The 26,558-nt window shown below is 51.1% G+C and overlaps 8 protein-coding genes and 3 pseudogenes across 8 annotated transcripts; 5 read left to right on the plus strand and 6 right to left on the minus strand.

The window, feature by feature from the left end:
* Positions 1–775: 775 nt before the first annotated feature.
* SAPIO_CDS2495 lies at positions 776–1,702 on the minus strand (annotated as a pseudogene; the record flags this gene model as incomplete).
* A 142-nt stretch (positions 1,703–1,844) lies between these two features.
* SAPIO_CDS2496 lies at positions 1,845–2,525 on the minus strand (annotated as a pseudogene; the record flags this gene model as incomplete).
* Positions 2,526–2,581: 56 nt separating this feature from the next.
* Positions 2,582–4,223, plus strand: SAPIO_CDS2497 (uncharacterized protein; the record flags this gene model as incomplete). The annotated part of the gene is made up of 5 exons (XM_016785493.1): positions 2,582–2,593; positions 2,757–2,798; positions 2,861–3,578; positions 3,644–3,738; positions 3,855–4,223. 5 exons carry the CDS (start codon positions 2,582–2,584, stop codon positions 4,221–4,223), a joined length of 1,236 nt encoding a protein of 411 aa, XP_016644869.1.
* A 528-nt stretch (positions 4,224–4,751) lies between these two features.
* On the minus strand, positions 4,752–6,023 carry SAPIO_CDS2498 (uncharacterized protein; the record flags this gene model as incomplete). The annotated part of the gene is made up of 3 exons (XM_016785494.1): positions 4,752–4,867; positions 4,938–5,843; positions 5,912–6,023. The coding sequence occupies 3 exons, from the start codon at positions 6,021–6,023 to the stop codon at positions 4,752–4,754; spliced, it is 1,134 nt and encodes a 377-aa protein (XP_016644870.1).
* Positions 6,024–10,658: 4,635 nt separating this feature from the next.
* Positions 10,659–11,468, minus strand: SAPIO_CDS2499 (annotated as a pseudogene; the record flags this gene model as incomplete).
* Positions 11,469–12,709: 1,241 nt separating this feature from the next.
* Positions 12,710–15,663, minus strand: SAPIO_CDS2500 (uncharacterized protein; the record flags this gene model as incomplete). The annotated part of the gene is made up of 6 exons (XM_016785495.1): positions 12,710–12,966; positions 13,039–13,460; positions 13,552–14,608; positions 14,677–14,937; positions 15,024–15,355; positions 15,653–15,663. 6 exons carry the CDS (start codon positions 15,661–15,663, stop codon positions 12,710–12,712), a joined length of 2,340 nt encoding a protein of 779 aa, XP_016644871.1.
* A 796-nt stretch (positions 15,664–16,459) lies between these two features.
* SAPIO_CDS2501 (2-(S)-hydroxypropyl-CoM dehydrogenase) lies at positions 16,460–17,401 on the plus strand (the record flags this gene model as incomplete). The annotated part of the gene is made up of 3 exons (XM_016785496.1): positions 16,460–16,520; positions 16,598–17,041; positions 17,106–17,401. The coding sequence occupies 3 exons, from the start codon at positions 16,460–16,462 to the stop codon at positions 17,399–17,401; spliced, it is 801 nt and encodes a 266-aa protein (XP_016644872.1).
* A 427-nt stretch (positions 17,402–17,828) lies between these two features.
* On the minus strand, positions 17,829–19,709 carry SAPIO_CDS2502 (putative amidase protein; the record flags this gene model as incomplete). The annotated part of the gene is made up of 3 exons (XM_016785497.1): positions 17,829–18,859; positions 18,964–19,601; positions 19,681–19,709. 3 exons carry the CDS (start codon positions 19,707–19,709, stop codon positions 17,829–17,831), a joined length of 1,698 nt encoding a protein of 565 aa, XP_016644873.1.
* A 766-nt stretch (positions 19,710–20,475) lies between these two features.
* On the plus strand, positions 20,476–21,738 carry SAPIO_CDS2503 (Alcohol dehydrogenase GroES-like domain-containing protein; the record flags this gene model as incomplete). The annotated part of the gene is made up of 3 exons (XM_016785498.1): positions 20,476–20,526; positions 20,599–21,042; positions 21,145–21,738. The coding sequence occupies 3 exons, from the start codon at positions 20,476–20,478 to the stop codon at positions 21,736–21,738; spliced, it is 1,089 nt and encodes a 362-aa protein (XP_016644874.1).
* A 692-nt stretch (positions 21,739–22,430) lies between these two features.
* SAPIO_CDS2504 (uncharacterized protein) lies at positions 22,431–23,788 on the plus strand (the record flags this gene model as incomplete). The annotated part of the gene is made up of 5 exons (XM_016785499.1): positions 22,431–22,536; positions 22,653–22,929; positions 23,021–23,425; positions 23,514–23,645; positions 23,773–23,788. The coding sequence occupies 5 exons, from the start codon at positions 22,431–22,433 to the stop codon at positions 23,786–23,788; spliced, it is 936 nt and encodes a 311-aa protein (XP_016644875.1).
* An 874-nt stretch (positions 23,789–24,662) lies between these two features.
* Positions 24,663–26,229, plus strand: SAPIO_CDS2505 (Transmembrane amino acid transporter; the record flags this gene model as incomplete). The annotated part of the gene is made up of 3 exons (XM_016785500.1): positions 24,663–24,849; positions 24,923–25,352; positions 25,434–26,229. 3 exons carry the CDS (start codon positions 24,663–24,665, stop codon positions 26,227–26,229), a joined length of 1,413 nt encoding a protein of 470 aa, XP_016644876.1.
* Positions 26,230–26,558: the final 329 nt, after the last annotated feature.

A 26,558-nucleotide genomic window follows, 5' to 3' on the forward strand; every position in this document is an offset into this window, starting at 1 on the left:
GGAATACTGGAATACTAGAATATGAGAATGACTGAAATGCTGCTTGGAATATCAATGTGAGTATGGTTACTTTGTATGAAGTAGAGTAGGTAAGTTTGGGAGGACTTGGCTAACATGATGGAGGGGAAAAAAGAAAAGTAATAGTAAAAGAAATATTATTTTATTGAAGCTACGCTAAATGTTCTAAATCTGTACGGGTTGGGGTAGTTCTAGTAAAAATTCGAGGGGTCGAGGTCGAAAGTTTTCAAAAGTTACAAATTCGCTATAGGCTTCCGTAGTGGGGCAACGAGGGCAAGGGTAAGTGGGGGAGTGAGAGGTGGAAATGTACCCACCAATGGATAGTTTACGACCCTTGACGCGTCGACTGGAAACGCGTCGGCTTGAGTCAACACGTAGTTCGTGTACATCCATTTCAGGCAAGGGAGGAGGCGGTCCTGGGCTTTTTCAGCTGTACCGGACCCTGGCCCGCGAAAAGATGGGCTGTTTTTCCTACGTCACCGACTCTCCGTTGTCCTCTGACGAGAAGCTGCAGAGATGTAACGTTCCTTTAGAGGAATTTAAGCAAGAACTTTGTTTCTGGTGCATGACATCCTCAGGTAGCAGGTTGTGATGAATTTAACATTCCTCAAACACAGTTTAGACGAGTACGAATCAGTGTGTCGACCATGGTCAGATTATGCTCTTATTACGGTCCACCCTCTTTCGCGGACCCGGAAATTCAAATTGACTTCGAAACCCATAGTCCTAACAATCACAACTCCTCATGTCCACCAATTTAATCTTGTAGACGTTCCTTCGTAGACGTCTCGCCAACCTTCCTCTTCTTCCCGGGAGGGTCACTACCTTCCGACCCAGATGGTCCATCTTCGTCCTCAACTTGAACAACCTTCCAACCACCTTCTATCAGTGGATCAAAGGCATCGGCATAGCAAAGATATTGTTCCGCTCTTTCCGCGCACTTCGGCTGCAAATCGGCGAAGTGCATCATGGCACAGACCTCGCCCTTTTTCATGACCTTATTTTCCTCCGTGCGTTCGATCCCTCTCTCATAACATCTCAGTAGAATTGATCCGCAGACACTATCTCGGATAATTGGCTCTCGGAGGATGGTCGGATGGTTCGTCGCATAAGCACCTTGTCGCGTAGCAACATACGCGACTTTTTTCGTCGGGAGGAGGTGTTCGTGACCCTGGGGAACTGTCAGGCTTCCAGCTCCGGATCGTCGTCCAATCTCAAATCGTCTACCAAGGCCAATCAGCCTTTGCTTCCCTGTAGCGAAGGAGTCGATCATGTATTCGTCACCAATTCGCTGATCGTCGCTGTGAACAAACACCTTGGCCGCATAATCCATTTCCATAAACTGATTTTCGAAAATGACACCATCATTGAGCTGCGCGAGCGCGATATCCGTCCTGCCAACTTTCTCGCGCACGAAGCCAACAACTGTCCCCGGGTTCCCTTGTACAGCCTTGAAGTGCTGGCGTGCGTCATCGGTGTCTTGGCCAAAGGTGTCTCCGTATTTGTCGAAGTGGTCCGCCCAATTATGAAACGAACAGGTCAGGCGCTTCTCCCCATCTTTCTCGATCAATACGCCGCTTGTAACTGAGGAGTAGACCTCCCCACTTTTGTCCACCGAGTTCAGCATGGTTCCGGGGTAAAACTTCCCATCAGTGCTGACGTAATCCGTTTCGTCGACGATCATCTCGGCTAGGTGTTGAGGCTTGGGGGCAATAACTCGTCGGCGTCTTTGGGTATTGGGTAGCGGGCCGTTGTAATAGAGAAGTATGTGGGGGACACCTTGAAGGTGACGGGGGAGTGACTGGAGGCGGAGGTGGAAATCGTCGTCATCGGTTTTCGGTTTTCGGTAGCTCAACGACCAGACTGTCCCACAGAATGGACAGGGCAATGCAATCGGGGAAGACTTCGTTCGCCAGGTAGAGGATTACTTCCGGGGGTGGAACTTCAAGTTCCTGGAGTTTGTTGGCCATTTCTGGGTCGATGTCCATTCGAGGTTCCCCATCGCCGTTGGTGCCGAAGAGCGGGAGGAAGCCATAGGAGTCTTCCACCGTTTTCCAGATGGCGAGAGCGCCGCCGATGGTGAATGGGCGCTCGTCCTCACTGGGAGGTTCCCCTTCGCACCCAAGCACGAGAAAGGGAAACGCATACCAAACACTAATGACGTTATATTTCTCGCAAAGAAAGTTCCGAATCGCTTCGTCCTGCTCTCTGGAGAGATGCTTCGTCCCGAGAGTCCCGTCCGGGCCCCAGAATGAGAAGCCTTCGAACTCGAGGGCAGAGGTAGGAATATCGGAGTGAGGAACGTCGGGGTTGGGGATTTCAGGCTTAGTGGATGGGCTAAAGGACGTCGAATTCCTTCGCGGCGAAAGAGTATCCGTATCAGTGGTGGGTGTCTTAATCGGCGAGAGAGAGATCTTTGTTCGCCGTTTTCGAATGGGTGTGAGCTTGAAACCGCCCATTAGAGCGGGAGACTCCTTCAGCAATGGCTTCTTCTGTGGGGTCTCCATGGCTAGTTTCAGGATGACAGGGGTAGATTGGAAGAATTAGATAGAGCGCAATGAAAATGTTGACCACGGTGTGCTCGGTGAGCTGAGGGAGTTGAGGGTGAAGTCCCCAGCAGACGCGAAAAAGTAACGGTGCTCGATTGAGAAAGAAACTAGAACTGGAAATGGATCCGGATTCAAATTCGAGACGAGGATGGAAATTTTTAGCTTCTCGGCTTAAAACCGGAAAAATAGGGCTGCAATTTAGCAGGATGCGGCACCGTAAGTTTAAATCAGGTGAGTGACTTTGTCATCAGAGCGGCGAACGTCACGCTAAATACAGCAACGTTTCCTTTCAGTTGTTCGTTTGTTCCCGGGTCATACACCCCACCCACACCCCATGGGCTCGAATTCTTGGCTACTTCTACGACGCTGGCTCCGACACTGAGTTCCATAATCAACTGCCTCTGCATGTTATCGCCGCCATTCTCGCCCAACTGGACACAATCCGACAGCGTTACCTCACCATCCTAAGCCACCGCATCTTTCTCCAAGCTTTTAACGACAGCCACGGCTCGATCGCCCGCAGCGTCGTCGCCAATCAGATACCCGAAAGTAATCTCGCCTTCGACGTCGCTCTCTTGCAGTCGACAAAGATCAACCCCGAGGATGGTGATGCAGTCCACAAGGTTCTCAAGTCTCTTATGGCGGCATCCTCCAACACGAAAGGCCCAACTCTCACTTCTCTCGCTAGTCTCTCTTTGTTTGACTACGCCTTTCTCAGCCAAAACCATGCGGCCGCCGAGTCACTCGCCCAAAATCTCGCCGAAGAAGTAATTCCAGTTTTCACTGCAAGGATGGGACTGGAGCCACCATCGTCGGGCCTTACAACGCATGAGACCCGCCGTCTAGTTAGGATATTCCTTCGGTACAGGGTTATGTGTATTTTGTTCTGCCTCGACGATGGTGAGAACGCATCGCAAAGTGCGCGTTCACGATTTTTCTCAGCCTTCGCACTATGGGAAAACGAGCAGTTATTCTGCGTGCACTCCTATTTGGAACGGAAGGTGACCGAGGGTGAGTTCTGATGAATCCACTCTAATCTATACCTGGCTGACATCCTTACCCCGTCCTTGCTTCAGCATATGAAGATCTGGTCACTCATGTCGTGGACTGGGGCGAGTTACCAGTCAACTGGTATGAAGACCAAGGAGAAACCGACCGCATTCAGTGGATGGTAGGTTTGACCCCGTCTCCCCAGTTCCGCGTATTTATTCTCACATTCATAATCAACCGCTTTCTTGAGACCTCCCATACCTGTACGCCGTAACCCGCACCAAAACCTGCGAAGAGAGGGTCCGCCTCATCCGGCTAAGTGAACTCGGAATCAAGTGGTTCGAAAAAGACCCGTTTCAGCAATTGGCTTCTATGGTGCCCGACGAGAGTCTTCTTGGACCTCTAGGCCTCGTCGATGTAGAAGCACCTCTCCGCTCATACACTGACACCCAACTCAAGCAGTTGGCGCAACCCTCGGCCGGCATACATGATTCGACAGCTTCGAATGCCTTTAATCTCTGGTTCGACGCTCACGCGAATGATTCCATATTCTCTAGCGTGTTCAACCCGCAAGACGAGCATCTATGGGAGTGTGGTTACACTTTGTGGGACCATCTCCAAGTCCCCGCCGCGCAGATAGAAGAGAGATTTGCGATGATTGGGTGAGAAGCCCCATTTCCGCAGGTTTCGGAATTCATGGTCGGACAAGGATCTGTTACGGTCGCAGGCACTTAGACCAGACATAGCTGTCGCCGGGGGGAGGGGATATTGGCCTCCAAAAGGCCTGGACTTCAGTGGCAGGCACACGGGGACTGAGCGAAATGGACAAAGAAGATCTTTTGAAGAAGTGGAAGAGAAAGGTGCTAACGGCGACAGTCGTAGTAACGTAACGCAGACTAGCTCTTCCGAAGATATAGGATAGGATCGGTAGCTGTTGTAGAGAAAGCCTCACCGGAAGATGCCGAATCGGTGACTGCCTTGCGGTAAGCCTCCTCAAGATATTTGCCGCCAGCCCCATCACTCTCTCTAGCCCCTTAATTCCTTAATCTATGCTCACCCCTGCGTACCTCCAAAAAGGCGGAACACACTCAAATGAACCCGGTCGTATGCCCCAAAACGCACGGAGCGTTTTCAACCCTAGATAGGTGAGGACCTATATGTCTTCTCCAATGCTACTAGACCCTATTACCGCAGTCAGATTGGGACGCCACCATCCGAGTCTTCGGAGCTGTCCATGCCATCATTCTCTGCTTCCAACCATCCGGATGTGCCAGTGCCAACTTCCTCCAGTTGGAAACCGCCGTGCCCAGCTCAACATGCCGTATTGTTAGTGAAGCCATTCGCAAGCGGTCATCACATAGATGCGCATTTATGACTTACCAGCCTTAAATACTTCCCTCTCATCATCTGAGTCATCTGAAATATCCTCTCCATCGACGGAGCTTGATGGCCAAAAAGCTGGATCTTCTAATGCTGTAATATTGGTCAATGAGTTCGTGTGGAAATAGCCGGGCGCTATCTCCCGTTCGAGGTAATCGAGAGCTATTTCTCTCATATCTTCAATCACCCGTTGCATCGTTTTATGTTGCGTGGGCCAATCGCGGTCCCTCGCGCCATTAAGAAGCAAGACGGGCCCCCAGTTTGGATAGATGGACTCATGCGACGGAGGCTCTTGAACCTTGATGGGGTGGTAACGGATGTAGAGCTTGCAACAGAGGCAGGCAGCTTTGCTGCAAGCGATGAAGCGATCCTTGAAGGCAAAACGGCGTTTACCCTGGTGGAAGTGCTCGAGCATTTGGATCTCGGCATGTACTCGCGGGACGAAGTTTTTGTCGGCGAATGATGTCTGAATCTTAACTTCGAGTTGGATTTGATCTTCCATTCTTTGAAGGTTTTGTTTAATCGACTCAGTACGTGGATCGTCAGGTTTGAGCATTCTCTTTACAATGCCCTCTAAGTTGGTAAGGGCGTCAGGTTTGGGAGGTGCCACGCATTCTGGTACAGGCACCGTTTCCACGCGATATGCGGTAAGGCGTTCGTATGTGCTGCCAGTGCCACCATCCTGGATAAGCTCATGAACAGCCCTCACACGGCTAGCCAATCGTCCTAGGCAGTGACGAACACGGCGGAATGCCGAGGTTATCTCAGGGTTGCCGTTAGGATCTCGCCCAAGCCTCGTGATTGCTATCATGCAATCTTCATTGCGAAGTTCATACGCCATACGACATAGCTGTGGCGAAGGCTTTGTGCTGGCCCTATTAAACCGGTCGAGCCAGTCTATAAGACCTAAACCTGACCTGTCAGCGAATGTCCATCCATCCAGAAAGACCGGACGTGATTCAAACGAGCCATACCATCATCTTCTCGGGTGTGATTCTGCGACAGAAACTGAATGCACATCTTGGCCGCGTTTGAAACCATCCTTGCTTCTTTCTTCACCCTCTCGTGGGCGAACTTGGCGCACATATCTACAAGTTTCTCCTCAAGTATCGCTCGTCGAGACGGTGGGGTGCGCAGAATCTCACTTAACGAGGTGAGGATTTTCTCGAGGATATTCGATACCTTGCTGCCGTCGCCATCGTTTGTTGCCACCCAATAAATGTAGCAACGCCTACAATCCTCAACAGCAATGGACGTAGTCGTGCGTCCACCTTTGCTGTAGTCGCAAAGAAACGCTAGATTACCCAGATATCGTCTTCTTACGTCCCCAAGTTGAGATAGGTTCCAATGAATGGGGCGGTGGGGTCCTTGAGTCGGAGAGAGATGGAGAAGAATGAAGAGCGTTTCGTAAAAGCGATGTAGAAAGCGAGAATACTTATCCAGTCGTGGCACTTTCGGCGGCATTTTTTACAAGGCTTATCGTTACCGACTTCTTGTGGGAGTGGCTGTTTCTCTCGCATGCATGTAGGGCAGTATTGGTGAAGACGAAAACTGGTAATGTAGCCGGCACGTCCTAGTTCTCGTCCTCGTTTGATCCTATGTCTTACAACTCTTGGCGGATCTACTCCACGTGAATCCTGCCATGATCAGGCATGATGAGGGAAGGCGCCTTACTTTTGATTTGCCTGTCAACAACGAATAGAACCTGTCCACATTTTCAACATGGTACCTCCCCCGCTCCCGGTAGGCGACCTCCCTCGGATGGACGTCTCGTGTCTTTAGATATCCGGTAATGTTTTTCTCGGGCAGCAACACGGCTTCTGGAATACATCGACATACCATCCTCGAGAACTTTGGGTCAACAATGTGGAATACCCGACGCATTTCCGATTTCTATGATGCGTCACGCTCTGTCCATCGGCCGTCACGAATGGTCTCTTGCCATGCCAGAGTGGTATCATCGTCATGAATTGGATCCCGCCTTGATTCCAACGAGGTGCGGGGTAGATGTTTACGCCATCGTACGTGGCAAGCTCTCCACCAAGGGGAGAGACAGCCTGACGTCTCTAGAGTGCGCGAGCTCCTATCAAGGTGTCCCTCGAACTGTCAAGATTATGCAGAGAAATGAATTGAGTGTTGTGTAACCCGAATGTGCAGCGATTTCAGCACCGCTGACGTCGTGATTTGTCGATATCTCGGGACGTCACCTGCAAGTATTCTTGCTAGAACCAACAGGATTCTTCCATCTTCTCTCCTACGGGGCCTCCTCCTCAGCTAGCAGACCTCCGGCAGATTGGGGCATGTTAGAAAGTGGGGGACCGTTCTCATTGCCCGGCATTACGTCAATCTTCCCATGGCGAAAGAAAGCCAGATATTGAAAACTTCTTGAGCCCAGCTGAGCGACATAAAGGGGCACCATGGTCTCAGGAAGGAATTGAAGGCTTCGTCTCACCATCCCAAAGATCCCGAGCCCATCAGCCATTGACACCAATTTGAATTAGTACACATTAAATTTTGCCCGCATTGCTTTTTAACCTGCGGTCTTCAGGGCCTTGGTCCTGAAGGCAATGAGTCGGTATGACGAAATTAGTGGTAGGTTGATGTCCACAGTCTCTTTCTAGTTGTTGGCCTTTGATTGCTGACGTCTAAATATAAAAGGAATAAACGCAGACTGTCAAATTCCATTTACCGCATCCGAATTGTGGCAGCTAGGATGCGGTACTATTTCTGCGCAATTGCCATGGTTCAGCCCGTTGCCCGACCTGAACCATTTTTCGAATCAGTCATTCTTTCCTAGCGATACTGTCCTAGAGCAAGATGGACTATGTATTTTCGATTTTAATATCCCAGTCGAGGAAGGATTCGGCCTGAATCTTGCGGTTCACCAGACTTCTTCTCTTTAGAGTAATCAAGCCACTCCAAAGAGCCTCTTGAATTTCTGCTTGAATCCAACCTCGCATGGGTCACTATTAGACATCGGAATTACAGAGTGTGTCTTGCGAAGCGACGACACAATACATTCGTTCAATGCTTTCCCCGATTCTACCGACCTACTAGCTAGCACAGTCGATCTGACTCCCCAAATCCCTGACAAGTTCCCAGAAAGACAGATGAAGCGACTGAAAGATGTCGTCGAATCTGAAGATGGAATTTACTACTGCCCTGTGGAATACTGCCACAAGGGATTCAGACGAGGATCAGAGGCAAGGTAAGGCGAAGTATCATTTACCATCATGTGAGTAATAAAAAAAACACTACTAAACCACGTATAGAACCCATCTTCGGATTCATGAAAGGCCCGTGCTGTGTACTCGATGTCCAGAGACCAAGGCTACCCAGAAGGAGATGAAGAGACATTTTCATCAACATGTTAGAGGCCGCAAAGTCTCATGTCCAGTGTGCAAGAAACTGTTCACGAGAGACGATAACATGAAGCGCCACTTTAGGAAATTTCATTGAGGATATGTTTCACATCCGGCTTCTTCGCCGACTGGTTTCTAGTTGTGGAGTCATTGTCATCATCCGTGCTTAGCTAGTATCTAATTCGATCATTTGAGATTTGATGTAAGACCTCGATAGAGATTTTTATGTGAATTTCGTCTGGGACCACGAGCTAGCGCGAAGCACCAACTGCTCACAGGAAATGCCCTTTCTTCACACTGGACTCCCCGTACTCCTTTAGGATCCCGACAGCAAATGCGACTGGCGTCTCTCCCATGGAGCATGCGGCCTGTGGCACAAAACAGTATTAAAGCTTCGGGGTGGACCGCAAGTCAACCTCAATCGGCCAGGACCAAAGGAGCTTCTCTTCATTCCAGGGGAGTCAGAACGGATTTGAGGATGGGAAAAGTCGGAAAAGTCGAGCACGTGAATGTATGAATCTGTCGCAAAGCATGTCATCGAGGAAAAGCAACAGGCTCAGCTCGCAGGGTCTGACCCCTGACCATCACCTCGCCTCACTTGTTTTGAGGTTGTGATTCGTTGAACGCCGGATCATGCGTGTTTAGCCCGCCTCAGCTCGGAGGGGATTTTGCAATTCCACCAGGAACATCATGCATTGCTTCCTCGAACCCCCCACCGGACAGTGTTTTTGATCCTCTTTATCTAGATTCCTGCGAAAAGCCCTAGACTGGTCCCGACCTGGAAACTCGCGACGGAGTTATGGCTCTCAATATCGCGTCCATTAGGAACTTACTGTTCAATTTTATATCCATCCTTTCCACGGCCTGGTGCGAGTTCTGGCAAGTCGTTGACCGTTACACTCGGCCGGCTTACTCGACAAGCGGAAAGCCATCTATGTGCTTAAGACTGCTGGAATCCTTATCACTATTGCCTTTGCTGGAGCGTCGTTATACTATGCCAAGGCCGCCGCCGATGATGCCCGCTGTCAACTCGAATTACAAAAGATACAGTATTGCGAAACCGCGTCGGAGAGAATGAAACAGAAACACCCTTGCGATTCTATCTTGGCCCAGGACATCCCTCTACCCATCTCATGTTGTTGCGGGGGGCCTCACACACGCTACCGCGAGCTGATTTTCACAATACGACCATGGCCTTACTTCCAAACATACGTCCGCCGCTACTGCAATCAAGGCCTTCTCGAAGGCAAGCCATGGTGGTATCAATGGGGTGAACCATACACCACAGTTTATATGCGACCCATACTTTGGAGATTCCCCGACGCGTATTGGATTGCTGAATTTCTCAATGGTTCGCTTGGCGTAGCGGCTGCGATTCTGGTCGTGTTAGGGGCATATATTCGAAATAGGAAGGATAGGCTGCTGGTTCTCGGATTCTATCTGATGGTAATTGCCATCCCAATGTTATTCTCTTCGCTTCTCCTCTCTATGGAGCTGGGACGGCAGAACTACTACTGGAAGAAAACGAAGGTAGGGTATTTTTCGCCATTCCCCCGCGTGCTCCGACCCGAGTTGCCCCGGAAGTCTGGCAATTATCTTCCGTCGGGGAAATATTTGTTTGGCCTCGTTCAGGAAGCCTTGACTTGGGCTCTGGATGGCCTTCAATCCCGGCGCGTTTTGGGCGTGTTTGATTCTGAGACTGCTGAGCCGTACCTGTGGTGGTATGGGCGGTGGGCGGAATTGGAGAGCGAAGTGGTAGTATCTAAGGAGGCTCACGGAAAATGGGCGTGGTGGGCAGGCTTTCTAGGATTTCTGGAAATGGCCTACACCATTTTCGCCGTGGTAATTTCGGTTGTTTGTGTGGCCCGTCATCGTGCCCAAAGAACTGGCCATCCTCACCCTTCTCCGGAATGATTTCGATGGTTATTAGCCCGAGGCGCGGGGCAGGTCTCCTTTATTGGGTTAGCTCAAGAAAATATGTCAATAAGTTGGCTCTGAGAGATGATATTGATGTGTCTTCTTCATGATCTGCCTTCCGACGAAGTGGCATGGCAACATCAAGAGAGGACCGTAAAGCGAATGAACGAAGGAACGACAGTTCCGGTGTGGACTAGATAATTCATCAACATACCCTTTAGTTATAATTCTAACCTAAGAGTTGCTTGCGGATCCCGCAAAACTCCGCTTCGAGGCTGGTTGATGGAATTTTTAGTCTGAATAGGCAATTTGTCAATTTGACAAAGAGGTTCGGCTGCCTAGGTCTCCATAGCGACCCTCTAAATCGAGGCTAATACCTTCCACGCAAACTCGTGTATAACGTTATCGTACAGGATCAGTCATTGCTGTCAAAAACCTTCACTTAATCGTCATCGTCGTCGTCGCTATCATCGCCGTCGCCGCCCCGTCCACTGCCTACACCAGTCCTACTTCTCCCTCGGCCACGTTCGTCGCTCCTATCATCATCATCGCCGTCTCCGGCGTTCAGGTTTATTTGTGCAGCTCCGGGAGCAGGCACCAACGGAGCACCCGCTAACGCCGTCCAAGATTCAAACTCGGCACTCCTTGCGGCGGCTAGGTTAGCGTCGAAGTCGCCGAACCCGCTGTCGTGAAAGTCGAGAATTCCGTTGCTCGAGGCCGCATTGCGGACGGGGATACTTGATAGCGCCCAGCCCATCTCAGCCGTGCTACCAGTGTCTTGTGCGCCGAGACCAAGTGAGGCGTCTAGGCAGCCCTCGCATAGGAAAGTAAATGTAAGGAATGTATTGTTGACGGAGGTCCCCGATTCTATCGGTCGCACGGCAAAGGATCCAGTGACTTCGGGGGGGTTATCATCTTCATTGAGGGCTTGCCGGAAAGACGAGACAACGTTGATGCCATCAGACCAAGCAGCCATAAGTAGGGGACCCTCCATATCTCCGGTCAAGGAGAAGCCGCCCCATCCTGCGCCATTGACGAGGGGAAATGAGAGCTGGCCAATGAATGAGTCGCTGGGGTTTGTTGGTAATGCGATGCCAAAGCCGAAGTTTGTCCTCGCGCCAAAGAATCGTTGGAAAGCAATTCCCGTGGTCGCGTCGGTGAAGGATGATGTCTGGGCTTGGGTAAAGGGGAAGAAGATGGCGAGCAACGCCGCGTGGATGGTAACTTGGAGGGATCGTGGTAAACGGGCCATGATAAGCGATAATACGAAGATGAAAGGCAGATGGATGGAGTGGGGTTGGGCCTTTTGTCAATGGGGTTATTATTGAAATGCGAGGGCAATGTCTTCAACTTTACTCTAGAAGTTGTCGATAGAGGGTGAGGTAATACCACGACCAAACAAATGAACCGGCCGATGTGGTATTTATGTCCATATTTGATGGGGTCGATAGACTCAATGATATTCAGTCCGTGGCGCCCATGGTCCGTTTACATCATACTCCTCCATGGAAGCCTTCTCGGCACACTGCGGCTCCTCTCAAACATGCCAAGCGGGCGTCTTCATCTTTTCGGGCGAGTCGTGATGTTTTCTTTTCGCGACTTCTACAACTCGGTTCTCTCGATGCTGCGTGGACCCAATAGGGTCGTCGGTAGCAAAACGCACGAGACAAAATAGACGTTAATGCCCAAGGCGCAGGGCGTGCAGACTTCGCCAAAATTGGGTGGTGTCCAGAGCTAGTCCTGAAGAGCCCGTTGATCTCTGACGTCTTGGCAGGAAAGTTGGAAAGGATACACGACATGACGGAAAATTTAACCGAGACGGGGTCGATCTTGGGTCGTGACAGCAGGGCCTGAGTGAAAAAAAAAAATGGGGTAAAGGTTCGGCACCGGTTGCCAGTTTCTTTGTTTTTACTTGTTTCATGATGGGATGGTGTCGAAAACGAGATGCCACCAACCTAGTTTAAATGTTGCTATTTACTATTTTTAACCCTGATGTGAAGCGTCAAAGCGCCTACAGGGGTCTAGCCTATGCAACGTCTCTAGGGCTAGGTGTGAATTTTATCAGGCTCCCATCAATCTCTTTACATTGGTTCGTAATTGACGTCGCCTCCCCGTTGGGCGTCCTTCCCAGACAGTCAGAACCTCCCTGCTTCTTGGCCATCCGGATTTGACAGGGCCTCTTCCCCAAGTTCTGGTCGACTGGGTCCCAGGGTAATGGCCATTGACGTCCCCGATTCCCACCCAATCTCGCCATTGAATCCCGTTCTAATGATCTATCATCGACCGGGGATCGGGAGATCTGATACGTCACATGCTATTCCTGACCGCCCATAGGATGGGCATAAAGGAGGAACAGAATGGGAGTCCAGATGCCGATGGAAAAATATGATAGGAGCATCTGGGACCCGGGAACTACACTCTCTCCCTCACAATGCCGTGCCAAACCCTTCCGTTCCCTCGTTTGTGAATGTCTCTTTCCGCCCCTTAGAAGTCCTACTGAGAATGTAACCTGGTGCCCGCCGACTTGATGAGCATCTCTCGATACTTCTCGAGACTCAGACCAATCATATTGATGAACCGCCACTGGGCGTTTGCTTTGAAGAAGTGAGCCCATATTTTTAGAACGGCGAGGCCGAGAAATGCGGGGTCACCCTGAAATTGGTCCTCGTCAAAGTCCTCGTCGAAGTCCACAACAGCCCAAGCTTCTTCCACTATGCAACGGACCCAATGAAGGATGCGGTCCTCGCTACCTAGGTGATTCCATCGAATATTAGCACGCAAGATAGTATGAGGAACATTCGTTGCTAATATGGATTACTCACCGCTTAACTGTGTCGGATCCCGGTTCCCAGGTTCCACAAGCGAGAAGAGCCACTTGCTAAGCAGAACAGCACACTCCAGTCCCGAAAGCGAATGCCTAACGCTCCAGAAGAAAGCCTGGCTCCGCGCGACACGGTCGACTCCCAACCTCACGGGGATGCTCAGAGCGTGAGTGGCGTAAAGCAAAGCCGAGATAACACCATCGCTGTGCTCGACCCCTGGGCAACGGGCGAGCGCTCGGGCGATGAGTACCGGATCCCGCGTCTCTAGCTGCCGGTAGGGGCCCAGGTTGAGGTAGATGCGAACGTAGGCGAGGCCGAGAAGCGCGCTGGATGTAAAGGGGATCGGCCCGTTCTCATTGTTCGGGTCGAGACTGGATTCGGGAGCTTGTTGCCAACCCGATGTCCAGGAGCGAAGTCCTCGTCTGAAGTTCCATTATAATATTAGCAAGTGTAGGAGGATATGTTTTGCCTGGCTGTGGGTTTGCCGGTCTGTCCGGGAAGGGGAGCACCTACTCTAGTTTTTCTACCTCGTCTGGTGGCAGAGAAGCCTGCTGATCCATAATAGGGAGTGAGAGATCGCGCACAATATAAATTCTCTGCAACAAGCCATGCAGCAGAACGTAATTACCAAGCGGTGTGGGAATCGGGTCCAGGGGCGCCGTGCAATCGACGTTTCTCAGAAGCAAGGAGAGAGCATCCTGAAAGAGCAGTTGCTGCTTACGAGTCTCCCGTCTCGCAGTCTGCCACTGAGCAGCTGTCAGCGCCTTCCACTCTCTCGTAGAGCAGGGCAGCCTCAGGTGAATCTGATTACTACGGAGGACCGGATATACATTATACGCCACGCTGTGGATATGAAGGAATGAAAAGGCGATGAGCTTCGCACGCCGCGTCGATTCTATTCGCACCCATGCAAGCCACGCGGCATGCGGATCGGTTTCCTGGTTCAAGGCATCTTCCGACTCGGGGTCTTCTTGGAGACCGACATCTTGTAGTACCTGAACAAGGAGACTCTGGACGGCGAATGCATCTCGGAGTAGAACCTCTTTTGGCTCCCAAGTGGCGTAGCCCATGAGAAGGATCAAGGTTCGTACGGTATCTATCGTCTCCCACACACCCCAATCCCTGGGGGGTGTATTATGATTGTGCGTGTTGTTGGGGCCGGTCGACCAAGGGTCTGCGGCGCGCCTCTGGGACAGACCGCCGTGTAGATTGAGGAACGTGTTGGTCTTGTGGCCGAATTTGGTGCCTTCGTGGCGTAACCGTTCCATACATATTGCCTTTCCAGCGTAGAAGAGCCGTTCTGAATTTCGGTGCTCAAAACAATACTGCGCACCGACCGCACATATGGCCAATACGAGCTCCAGGGGTGTTTCGTTCACGCGCCAGGTATGGTGGATGAAGACCATGTGAGAGTGGAAACCCTCAAAGAAAGAGGTAATATATCTAGTTAGCGTATGGCGCGAGGGAAGTTTGAAACTTGGGTCCACGACGTCTCGGAATGTCTCCAGGCAGGTGACTAGTCGCGCTCTCTCATCATCCGTCACTCTGTATCCCTTATCGACGTGGTTATCTGGGAATTCATGTCAGTCGCTGCACGCATTCGAGATGCATTCGAGATGGGGAAAAAGAAGAGCATACTGTTGTTGACGACGTTTTCAGATGCCCTATTTATGCCGGGAGCCGATGGCAGCCAGCTGTTGAAAGGCGTTCCAGGGCGAGAAGGGCCATGCCTCCCAACAGGGGTCGCCGCGCCAGTCCTAGATTCCTCCAGGGCAGGATCGACAAGTTCATGATCTCGTTCCGGCGGGTGAAAGTATGGACTCCATTCGGCAGGCAGGCCGACACCGTCCAGGAAGTTGGCAAATTCTCTGAAGTGGTCATAGCCATTGATATCTTGGCCTGTCAAATGAAATATTAGAAAGCTGACGGAGACAGCTACTGGGATAGAATCTCCGGTCCGCACAGAATATGATATAGCCACTCACCATTCCCAAAGAGCTGCGGTGAAAGCAGGCCCTGTTGATACGACTGAGGCCCTTGTTCTCCGCCATTTGCGTTGACACAGCCATGACTCTCGAACTGGTTAATCTGGGCGTGTGTCTGTGGTTGTTGAATCGCCCAATGGTCCAAGCTCATACCTCCTCCCAGTGACACAACGGCTGCAGCAGCCTCAAGATCCGACCTGGTGGGATTAGGATCCACTCCGCCGGTCGGTGAGAGTGACGGTGCGGATGGTTCGGAGGCGCCATCGGCGTCATGCAAGGCGATGCGCTCATGACGGGTTAATAGGTCCCGACGTGTGAACGCCGCCCCGCATCTGCACAGGAAGGGTTTCTCTTTTGTGTCTATACACCCGACTCATGGTTAGCCAAGTACTGATATAGAACGCAGACTTGATGCGAGCATTTCCCATTCCCTAGATGAACCCACTGAGAGGGGAGAGGGAAAGTGGGTTTGGGGAGGTAAGACAAAGCAGGAAGAAGACGGCGACATCAATCGATCGACACGCGACCATCGGGGAAATTGCCATCTGGGGGCCGCAGTATCATGGGGAGAAACGAACGAGTGCGAACGTGGCGTTCCAGATGCTCGGTACGCTTGAAGCTTCTCCCACAATGAGGACATGAGCGAGGATTTCCTGCCCCACGCCGCCTACGTCCCCTAGAGTGGGATGTCTGGTGCATGGGGCCAATTCCATGGGACTGCGGAACTGCCACGCCGGCTGGAGCTGTCTCCATCGCCGACAATCACATAGTGTTCTCCAGCGATGATTCTGAGTTGTGGAGTCGTGGAGATGGGAAGATAATTGGAGATTGGAAGTTGGAGGTGGGAGACATCAACTGCAACTGGTGTGGACGGAGTTGGAGAGAACTCAATGGGGTCTTTCCACCCCTGGCTGGAGCAACCAACATTATGTCTTATTGCAGCGTCTTATCGCTCTCCACTCGACGGATCTTCGGCAGTTGGGGTGAACGAAAAGCTTTGCTAGTGTCGATTAGTGATACTAAGCTAGAAGAGGCAGGTGATGTGATCACCCGATAAGCCGCCCCCTTTTGGGTTAGATTGTCTCATAATTCTCCTAGTCTCGGCGTGAAAGCCCCAAGCGGTTTTGCTCCAAAGTTTGTACCGATATCTCCAAGGTTGGAGTTTGTTCTCCATCGACTCCACACATTTGCCAAGACTCCGGCGTTTTGGGGCATATCGTAGACCAAAGTGTACACATGATGGACTTGCCCGCCTACGAAGTAGATAGGCAAGCAGGATGGGGTAAAACAAGGCTATTTGTGATCTAGGTTTCTGCATTCTTACGTGTACGAAGTAGAAGGCAGAGTTGCGATCCCTCCACCATTGGATAAAACACCAGGAAGAAGACGAGAAGGAAGAGACCAGAAAAATTAAAAATTAAAACTAAAATCAAAAGATGGCTGGAGTCTTGGCAAGATTCCCAGGAGTCGCCTTTATCACTGGCGCGGGAGGGACAGGTGAATTACCCCCGAATATCTCGCAGCTTGGCCCTTTCGATATTTCAATCCATGCTTACCTGCCTTGTATTCCTCAGGAATTGGAGCTGCTGTGGCTAAGGCCTTCGCAACTTCAGGATGTTCCAGGTTTGCCATCACAGACATCAATGGGGACTCTCTATCCCGAACCCGCGACGCGATTGTGGCTCTGAATCCCAAAGCGCACGTAGTTCTCCGTACCGGTGACGTTTCCGATGAGTCTTTTGTCGACTCTTTCATGGCCAACGTCTCCAGCACGTTCCGCCGCGTCGACTATGCCGTCAATTGCGCAGGCATCCTTGGGAATGACCTCCGCTCTACAGAAACACCGGTGAGCACGTTTGATGCCATCACCAGTGTCAATTACAAGGGAACTTGGCTGGCCTCCCGGGCGGCACTGGCGCAGATGCTGAAGCAGGAACCGCTTTCGGCGCATCCGAAACAGCGTGGAGCTATAGTCAACATCGCCAGCCAGCTCGGCATTGTCGCCCGTCCAGGCGCCGGTAAGTTGCACAACTTATCTATTCACTTCCGTCACAAGAGTGGATTCTAATAGACCCCCGATAGCTGCCTATTGTGCTTCCAAAGCTGCCATTATAAACATGACGCGTTCTGATGCGATCGATTACTCGCGTGACGACATCAGGGTGAATTGCGTCTGCCCAGGAGTGATAGAGACGCCCATGACCACGGGGTCCGAGGAGGTGACGCAGCGACTGAAACCGGCCATTGACATCGCGCCAATGCGGAGGATGGGAAAGCCGGAGGAGATTGCTGATGCTGTCTTGTTCTTATGCTCGAGTCAGGCGTCGTTTATTCAGGGGCACGCTCTGGTGGTTGATGGGGGATATACGATTAATTAGGTTCAACAACACGTTAATTCCAATCTGCATCGCTCCCGATTTAACCACGTCTATTGTGTGTTGAGATCTCCTTTCTCCTCCCTTATTTGCGCCGGACAAGAAATGCAACTGGTGACGACAGGCATGTTTATGAGCGAGCAAGAAAGATCATGATGGTGATAGACTCTGATCATATCAGTGAGTCTTTGGAACTAGGGATGGTAGGCGAGACGGTATGATCCTGCTATTTCAAAATCATCCAGTATCTCTGTATCACGGGCATCTTGTGTTTACCGAGACTAGTGAATCTTGGGATGTCTATTGTTTGAACACTATGTTGCTATGTTTCTATGCAGAAGAGTTAAGCCCCAACATAGAATCAATACTTAAGAAACTCTACATACACAGCCGCATGATTCCGCCTACCTCTCCCTTGGTCTCCGGGATCTTAATGGTCATCGCCATTAACCACACCGTTACCTGCACCATTTGCCACTGAGTGGCCATTTGTCTTTGGTTCCAAGTCGCCATTTTCACGCGAGACTCTAGTCTTCCAGTCGAAGTTGACCTCCCAAGCATGTCCTACTTGCAAGACTTTCCTATCCTGCCAAAGCGCGCCCACGATCTGCATCCCGACGGGCAAAAGAAGGCTGGAATCATCCTTCGCAGGGGCCCATCCGACAGGGATCGACAAGGCCGGGTGTCCCGTGACGTCGAATACGGCAGTGTTCGTCGTCAACCCAATGCTAGGCTCGAATGACGCCTTAGGCGGGGCGCGAGATCCATGCCTTGGGGCAACGAAGGGGGTTGTAGGCATTACCAACACATCGAACTCGGAGAGGACGCGCTCGTAGGCATCGCGTATCCGCCGACTAATGTTGACCGTCCGGCCGTACAACCCGGGGAACTTATCGGCAAGATATAGCCCGTTGATGACGGTGTTCTTCGTCGACGGGAATAGGCGGGCAAAATTCTCTGTGGTCCAAGGCAGGCGCGCTTGCTCAAATTCAGTGAGGTAGAGACCTCGTCTCCCGTGAGCCTTCCCGATGATTCCTAGGGCTCCTGAGATACGCTGCTGAATCGTCCAAATCGCAGGGCCCTCGAGATGGTCTGGCACGGAGACTTCTTTCACCATCGCGCCCAGTTCCTCGAATCTTTTGATCGCGTCGCGCACGACGCCTTTGACGTCTGAGGTCACCACGCTCTGTTCAAATCCTTCGATCAGGATGCCGATCCTAATCCCATTGAGCCTCGGAGGTAGTTCTGCACTTGACTGAAGAGACTCGCTGAATCCAAAGGACCCGTGCTTTCCTGCACCCAACGACCGATCGTCGATACCGTCATACCCGGCCATAGCATCTAGGCACCTAGCTACGTCTAGTACTGAACGGGCTATGGGACCGGCGTGGTCGTCGATGGGATCACCGCTTGTAATTCCCGTAAAGGGAATTAATCCGTGAGTTGGTTTGAGCCCGACACCTAGTTTGAAACACAACTGTTAGCTTCCTGGACGCGGAGCACTCTCAAGTAGATGAAAATATAAGTGCCTTAAATAGAAAATGGAATAGGGATTTTCAACGTACATCCACAAAGGGCCGACGGAACTCTGATACTCCCTCCCTGGTCAGTACCAATGGCGATGTCGGTAACCCCAGCAGCCACCAGCGCTGCACCCCCGGAAGTGCTTCCACCTGCCGAATACCCCGTCCCGTGAGGGTTCTCGACGGTTCCCTGAGCGCTCGTGAACGATGCCGTAGAATTGCAGAAGTGCTCACAGGTTGACGTTCCAATGATATCCGCTCCTGCATCCAGCACACGCGTCACCACCGTGGCATCGGTAACCGGTGTCCATGGTTCGAACGCGTCACTGCCGTAGAACTGAGGCACGCCAGCCACGGCGATGCAATCCTTTATGCTGGCAGTTTTTCCCGCTAGATGGGGCGCACTGTTCTTGCTGCTCTGTGAGCCCCGGATCAGGAATTTGTGCGCCCACGCCTCGCCGAGTAATTGCTCTTCACCTCGCGGTCGGCGGATATTTTCTCGGGGGTACCGTTGCTCATCGGGGATTGGTTGGTAATCGGGGAGACTTGAAATATGCTCCGCGCAGTCGTGTACGGCGGCTAGAAGTTCGTAATAGTCATTAGATTCTTTGGGGTCAAGCTGTACGCCAAGGTGCTTCTCAAGGAGTGCTTCAGCGTCACCCTTTCTGACCGGGTTGTCTCTGAGAAGGAGTGATGTTAGAGGAGTACTGAGGATTGAATTGTACTCTCAGTGGGTGGCAGTGTCATATGAAAACATACGGAGAGATGTCTTTGAAAAATACCGACATGGCGACTATCTTTGGACAGGGAAAGATAGGAATCTGGGTGATAATGCCTCGGAAATGATTGTCTCTTGCTGATAAGAACTCGGGACTCTAGTGGTGGGAGTCGCAAAAGGACTTCTTTCTCCGCGAAGCGACCTGAAAATGCACCCAGTCAAACCTATCCAATACTATTCATCATAATAAGCAGAAGGTGCCTCTGGAGGGGATATTTGAAGGCATCTCGATGACAAATCGGATGGATCTTTAAGCATATAATTCAGTATTGTTCTAAGATGCTTGACGCTTTCAACAGTCAGTTGGTAGATCGAATGGCAGCCGAGGCGAAGATACGCATTGCCGCTGGAGTTGGAGTCTAGTTCATGGAGACTAGTTCAATGACCCCGATGTGGCGGATTTGGTGGAGTTGGAGGAGACGCGAGAGACTGAAATACTCCAACCTTTCGCCTCCACAGACCATGTTGATGGGGTAACCTTCGGTGTGATTCCCCATCCCCAACCCCAACGCTAAGATGCACGCCAAATTCCTTAGGGCAATCCACCAAATCCAGATTCCCGGCTCCTTGGACCGGCTGAATTGGGATAGCAATAGAGTTGGGGTACGCGTTAGAAGGATTCCAACTATGTAAAATAGAAGGCAATGGAGGTAACCTAAGACTCAATCGAAATTATGGATGGAGTGTAGCTTGCATCTCAGGTTATTATTTTAAATCTGCGATTCAATGCCAAAGTTTGATGTCCTCAGCGCTGCAGAACATATCAAAGCTAGACAATGGCTTCGGAAATAAACCTGCAGTCCATGAAGGTGGCCCATCTTCGTGAAGTATGGCTTTTGGTCGCCTTTACCTGTCCAACTGGAATAGAACAGACCCTAACTGAAATAAAATAAATCTAGTACAACAAGCCATACGAGATACAGAGAAAGCCAATCCCAGACGTCGGAGACCATGAACTACTCATCCGCGTCCATGCTGCCGGCTTCTGCCACTCCGATCTCCAGGTCATCCAGGGTCAGTTCCCCACCACGCTTCCCATGATTCCTTCCCACGAGCCTTCCGGCGTCGTGGTTCGGGTGGGATCGAAATGCGCAGGCAGCTGGAAGCCAGGAGATCGCGTCGGCGTGCTCAATTTCAAGAATGCCTGCGGTCACTGCACCGGCTGCGGTCTGTCACGGCGGAAAAGCGGCGGGCTGGACCCGAGATTTTGCCAGCACCGAGAAATGGCAGGCTTTAGACATGATGGAGCCTTTGCGGAATATATGACGGCGGACCCTAGTACAACAGTGTTGCTTCCCGAGTCGATCCCCTTTGAGCAGGCAGCTCCATTGATGTGTGCAGGGGTAAGTTAAATACACCAAAATCCGAATCTCCTTGGTGATAGGTTGATGATAACTACGTAGGCTTGAAATATGAAAGATTACACACTAAAATTGGTGCTGCAGGCCACGGTCTGGGGAGCGATTGAGAAAGCCACCTCTAGTTTAGAACCTGGAGATGCCGTGGGCATTGTTGGAATAGGCGGACTGGGCCACTTAGGTGTTCAATTCGCAAAGGCATTGGGCTACCGGGTTGTGGCTATTGACAGCAGAGAGGCAGGGAGGCAGCTCGCAACCGAGGTATCAAATCCCGAATTGGTACCGGACCTGGTTGTCGACTCGATGGCCGACGACGCCACTGCCAAAATCCAGCAGTTCACAGATTGTGAAGGGCTTGCTGCAGTCGTTGTTTGCACAGACTCGCTTGCTGCGAATTCATGGGCACCGACATTACTGAGGATTCAAGGTGTGCTAGTTGTCCTAGGCCTCCCACCACAGGGATGGCATTTTGACTCTGAAATCATGGCCTTCAGGGAGCTGGTGATACGAGGAAGCTACGTTGCGGATACCGAGTCTACTAAGCGCATGATGGAAGTTGTTGATAAGCACAATATTCGGTCTCATGTTACTATAGTCGCGTTTGATGAGATTCCGAGGATCGTGGAGGCTTACCGGGATCCATCATTCAAAGGGAGACTGGTTGTCCAGATATCACAGTAGCCTCTCTATAGAGCTCACGAACTAATTTCATTGGCGTCTTGCCACGTTCCATCATCCCATCTTGATCATGCTTTCGCCTACATTTTCCTTTCATCCGCTTTGATATTAACAGTCCAATTGCCGAGTCAAGCCCACAGGACGCGTATCAGTGATCACAATTCCCCACGGATACTCACGCGATTTAATGAAGCTTTAGCATCTGTTTCGGAGATACCCCAACAGTTCACATCTAAATGCCCCAAAGTTCGTATCTAAATACTCCAACATACTTCTTAACAGTCTCCAAAGCTTTTATTCCAGATCGGGAATCGCGCAGCTCCAACTCCACATTCCCATTTTCTCCACCTGTATCTACTAGTCCTCTGCACCTGATAGATCTATCAAACTCCAAGTCAGACTACGAAGTCGGGGTCAAGGATTCAACTCCCATCATGTGACTAGTTGGGGAGGAGAGGGGTCGATGGAGAAGACAACTATGGTCTGCGATTGCAGTTATTCCAGCATCAATTGATCTCTATATCTCAACTTTATCCCATATCTTCCGTGTCACTGCTTGCATTCTGCTCTCTTTTTCTACCGACCCAATTCTCTTTGTGACATCGTTCAAAGTTGACGTCGCTTTTGAGCAAAACAGAAAAAGAAGACAAAAAAAAAAAGAAGGAGAGGAAAACACATCAGGAAGATCTGACGTCATGGGCAAGAAGCGTGTTCTCATCGGTTACGGTGTAGACGTCGATGCCGTCTCAGGCTGGCTTGGCTCTTACGGCGGGGAGGACTCATCAAATGACATTAGCAGAGGTAAGGATAGCCCGAAACTCGACTCACAGGCGGCCGAATGTCGCGGGCGTCAGCCCTAGGCATATTGGCAACGCGGGTAGCTATGAAACTATAACTAATTGTTGGATTGGAAACAGGCCTCTTTGCTGGAACGGTTGGTGTGCGGAGAATGCTCAAGCTGTTCGCCAAGTACGACATAAAGGCCACTTGGTTCATTCCTGGCCACAGTCTCGAGACATTCCCCGAGGAGATGGCCGCGGTGCGCGACGCTGGGCATGAGATTGGGCTTCATGGTTACTCCCATGAGAACCCGACGGACATGTCGCTCGAGCAGCAACAGGACGTGTTGGACAAGACGTACAAGATGCTTACTGACTTTGTCGGTAAGCCGCCGCGTGGTAGTGTGGCACCATGGTAGGTTCTCATGTCCTTCGAGCACCGAAGAGAGCTATATCATAGATATGGGGATATATCGTATACTGTACTAATAGTATCTTGGAAACAGGTGGGAGACTAGCAAGGCCGGCGCGCAGCTCCTCCTCGACTACGGCATCCAATACGACCATAGCATGAGTCACCACGATTGCCAGGCATACTATCTCAGGACAGGCGACTCGTGGACCAATATTGATTACACCAAGAAGGCGGAGGAATGGATGAAGCCGCTGGTGAAGGGCCAGGAAACTGGCCTTGTAGAGATTCCGGCCAACTGGTACCTGGACGACCTACCGCCCATGATGTTCATCAAGTCCGCGCCTAATAGCCACGGATTTGTAAATCCTCGGGACATTGAGGATCTCTGGCGGGATCAGTTCGATTACTGTTACCGCGAGTATGACGAGTTCATCTTCCCCATTACTGTCCATCCGGATGTTTCCGGTCGGCCGCAGGTGCTCCTCATGCACGAGAGGTAGGCAGCCCCCCATGTGCCCTATATTTTTAAGATTGAGTATTGCTTCGGATGGGCGTTTACTAACTCTTGAGGAATGGCATTTCAGACTTATTGAATATTTCAAGAAACATGAGGGCGTAGAGTTCGTCACAATGGAGGAGATGGCCGCAGAGTTCAGGAAAAAGAATGATCCAGCTCCAGGAGCAGTGTTGCCCGCGGCACCGGGGGCCATCCTCAGGTGAGGCCAGCAGGTAGCTGGCCATTGCACGTAAAACTAGCACCTCGGATAGTGAATGTATCACGATTAAGTTGTAAATATGATTCCTTTTGAAGCAATTTAACCATATACTCTGTCCCAACACCAGACCTGGTTTGTTTTAGTGAATGAGAGTGCAATGCTCTCTCGAGCATCGATGTTGACCCCATGAACGAGGTATGAGTTTAGGAGTGGATCCCAGATAATTGCACCTTATCAATTTGATGAAACGAGGGACAATGCCAAGATTTGAGAAGCTGAGCTTTGTTGATGGCAGCATCTCAAAGCCACTCCCCGCACTTCCTGTTATCGGCAAAGACCTCAGACGATAACCCTACCGAAGTAACTTCCGCGAGGGCTCGTACTGGTCAGAGGTTCCATCCAGTCATTCCGTGTATTTTTAGTATTTGGGAATGTCTAGTTCAATGTCTTGGAGACTAGATTGCTTGATGGGGAGCATTGGCGCCATACTTTGGGGTAAGTAGATAGCATCGAGTACCTTATCGCGAATCTGACCTCAGCTCTCCGTATCATGGAGAAACTTACCCCAAACCCGACCCACTGTTCGTCCATTGACCTGGTATCTTTAGCGTCAATAACTAATCTTTGACTTACCCCGACTCAAAAGCCTTGTTCTACCCCAGACCCACACCCCACACAACCATGGCAGGTTCGGACCCAGCAACTGAGCAAGATCAAGGATTCTTCTCCTCTTCTGTGCAAAATGCGGTGTCGCGTGGCGTGAGATGCATCGTGGTGCATGGGATGGCTTATCTGGGGTAACATCTAGACTCAGATAATAGGATCTTGCTTGGATTAGTGTTTTCTCAGCTACTTATTCTCTTGTTGTCAGCCCAGTTCTTCGATTCCCATGATGTTTGAAGGATAAGGATATAAGGACAACACGGGAAGCTGTTTCTCTCATCTTTCAGGCCTCTATCCAACCCACTCCAATCCAAATTGGACCTCTCCCCAACATCTTCTGTCTGATATCCCATCATGGCGCACAACACATCGGAAAAGGGCGATGCGATAACGCCCACGAATGATCGAAGCAGCGGCAGCGGCATCGACATTGGGAAGGTGGAGAATGCGGATGATTCCTTTGAGGTGTTCAAGAAGCAGGACGGCGTTGTCGACTTTCGCACCGTCGGCTGGATTCACGCCTCCGTCATCTTTCTCAAGGGTAAGCTTGAAGTGGATTTCCAATGTTGCAGCGTTCCCTCACAATGGCAAGGGGCCTAACACGAGATCGATAGTAATCTTCGCCACGGGTGTTCTGACCATCCCCTCCGCCATGTACGTGCTGGGCGCCCTTCCCGGTGCCATCAACGTTCTAGGCTGGCAGTTCCTCAACACCTACTGTGCCATCATCCAAGGAAACTTCCGAAACTCCCATGCAGGCTGCCACTCTATTGCCGACATGGCCAATGTTGTCGGTGGACTTTGGTTGAAAGAGGTTGTTGGAGTGTTCTTCCTCGTCACGTATGCAATTGTAGGCGCGTCTGGCATCTTCGGCGCCTCCGTTGGCCTCAATGCCCTGTCCAACCACGCCATTTGCACGAACTACTTCATGCTCGTCGCCACCGCTGCGGTGTTCATCCTAGCTAGCGCTCGCAAGTTTGAGAAAATCGCGTGGCTGACATGGGCTGGATTCTTGTCTGTGTTCATTGCCGTTTTTATCGTCGTGTAAGTGCCGCCTTACTTCATGGCATCTTAGCCTTTCCCTGCGCGTAAACCCTTGTTGCTAACGTACGCCCACTTCAAAAGCGTTGGTGTTACGCAACTGGACCGACCCGCGGCGGCGCCCCAAGAGGGTGATTTCGACCTGGGTTATCATGTCATCGGCCACCCTTCTTTCGTTGCCGGCATCACCTCCGTAGCTACTATTTTCTGCTCCGGCGCCGGCACGTCGGCCTTCCTTCCCGTCATCTCTGAGATGAAGAAGCCTCGCGACTATAACAAGGCCGTGTACGTCTGCATGGGTATCGTGACTGCATCCTACCTCAGCTTCAGTCTGGTCGTGTACCGATACTGTGGTCAGTGGGTAGCCTCTCCCTCTCTCGGAAGCGCTGGCTATGTGGTCAAGAAGGTCGCCTATGGCATTGGCCTCATCGGTCTCCTAGTCAGTGCTTGTCTCTACATTCATGTGGCCGCCAAGTACCTCTTCGTCCGTATCCTGCGCAACTCCAAGCACCTCCAGTCCAACTCCATCGTGCACTGGTCGGTCTGGCTCTCCTGCACTCTCGGAATGTCCATCGTGGCGTTCCTCCTGGCCTCCGGTATCCCCATCTTCAACTACCTCCTAGCCCTTGCCGGAAGCCTTACGTTCTCTCCTCTTGCCCTCGGACTACCTGGATATCTTTGGATCTATGACCATGGTCATTATCGCAAGGGAGGATTCCTCAAGGCTACGGCGTACTGGCTCAACTGGCTCATGATCCTCCTGTCTGTCTTCCTAATGATCGGCGGAACATACGGCGTCATTCAGCAGGTTATTGATGCGTATGCAAATGGCGAGATTAGCTCGGCCTTCTCCTGCGCGGATAACAGCAATTCCTCATAATTGAGGGATGCAGTCGGAATGCGGACGGCCATAGGCTGCGAAATAATTTTCTATATTTACTTCGTCTCAACTCTAGTTAGTTTTCAAAGTTTTGTCACAATGATATGAAGCCCCCGCACAGGGTCGCTTGATTAAAAGATACGAGAATAGTATCGGGCACCGATGATACTCCAATATCCTCGAATACGTTTACGCAGGTCTCCCGCTTTATAGTGGTCTAAAAGCCAGGCCAAAGAATTGACCAGTTGTTGCAAACTAAGAAACGATGCTCGACTATATATGATAGTAAGGTTGCGAGAGAATCAGTATTGGCCGTATCATCAAACGAG

This window comes from Scedosporium apiospermum (assembly GCF_000732125.1).
Source record: "Scedosporium apiospermum strain IHEM 14462 chromosome Unknown SEQ_SAPIO_0086, whole genome shotgun sequence".
NCBI classification, from domain to species: domain Eukaryota; kingdom Fungi; phylum Ascomycota; class Sordariomycetes; order Microascales; family Microascaceae; genus Scedosporium; species Scedosporium apiospermum.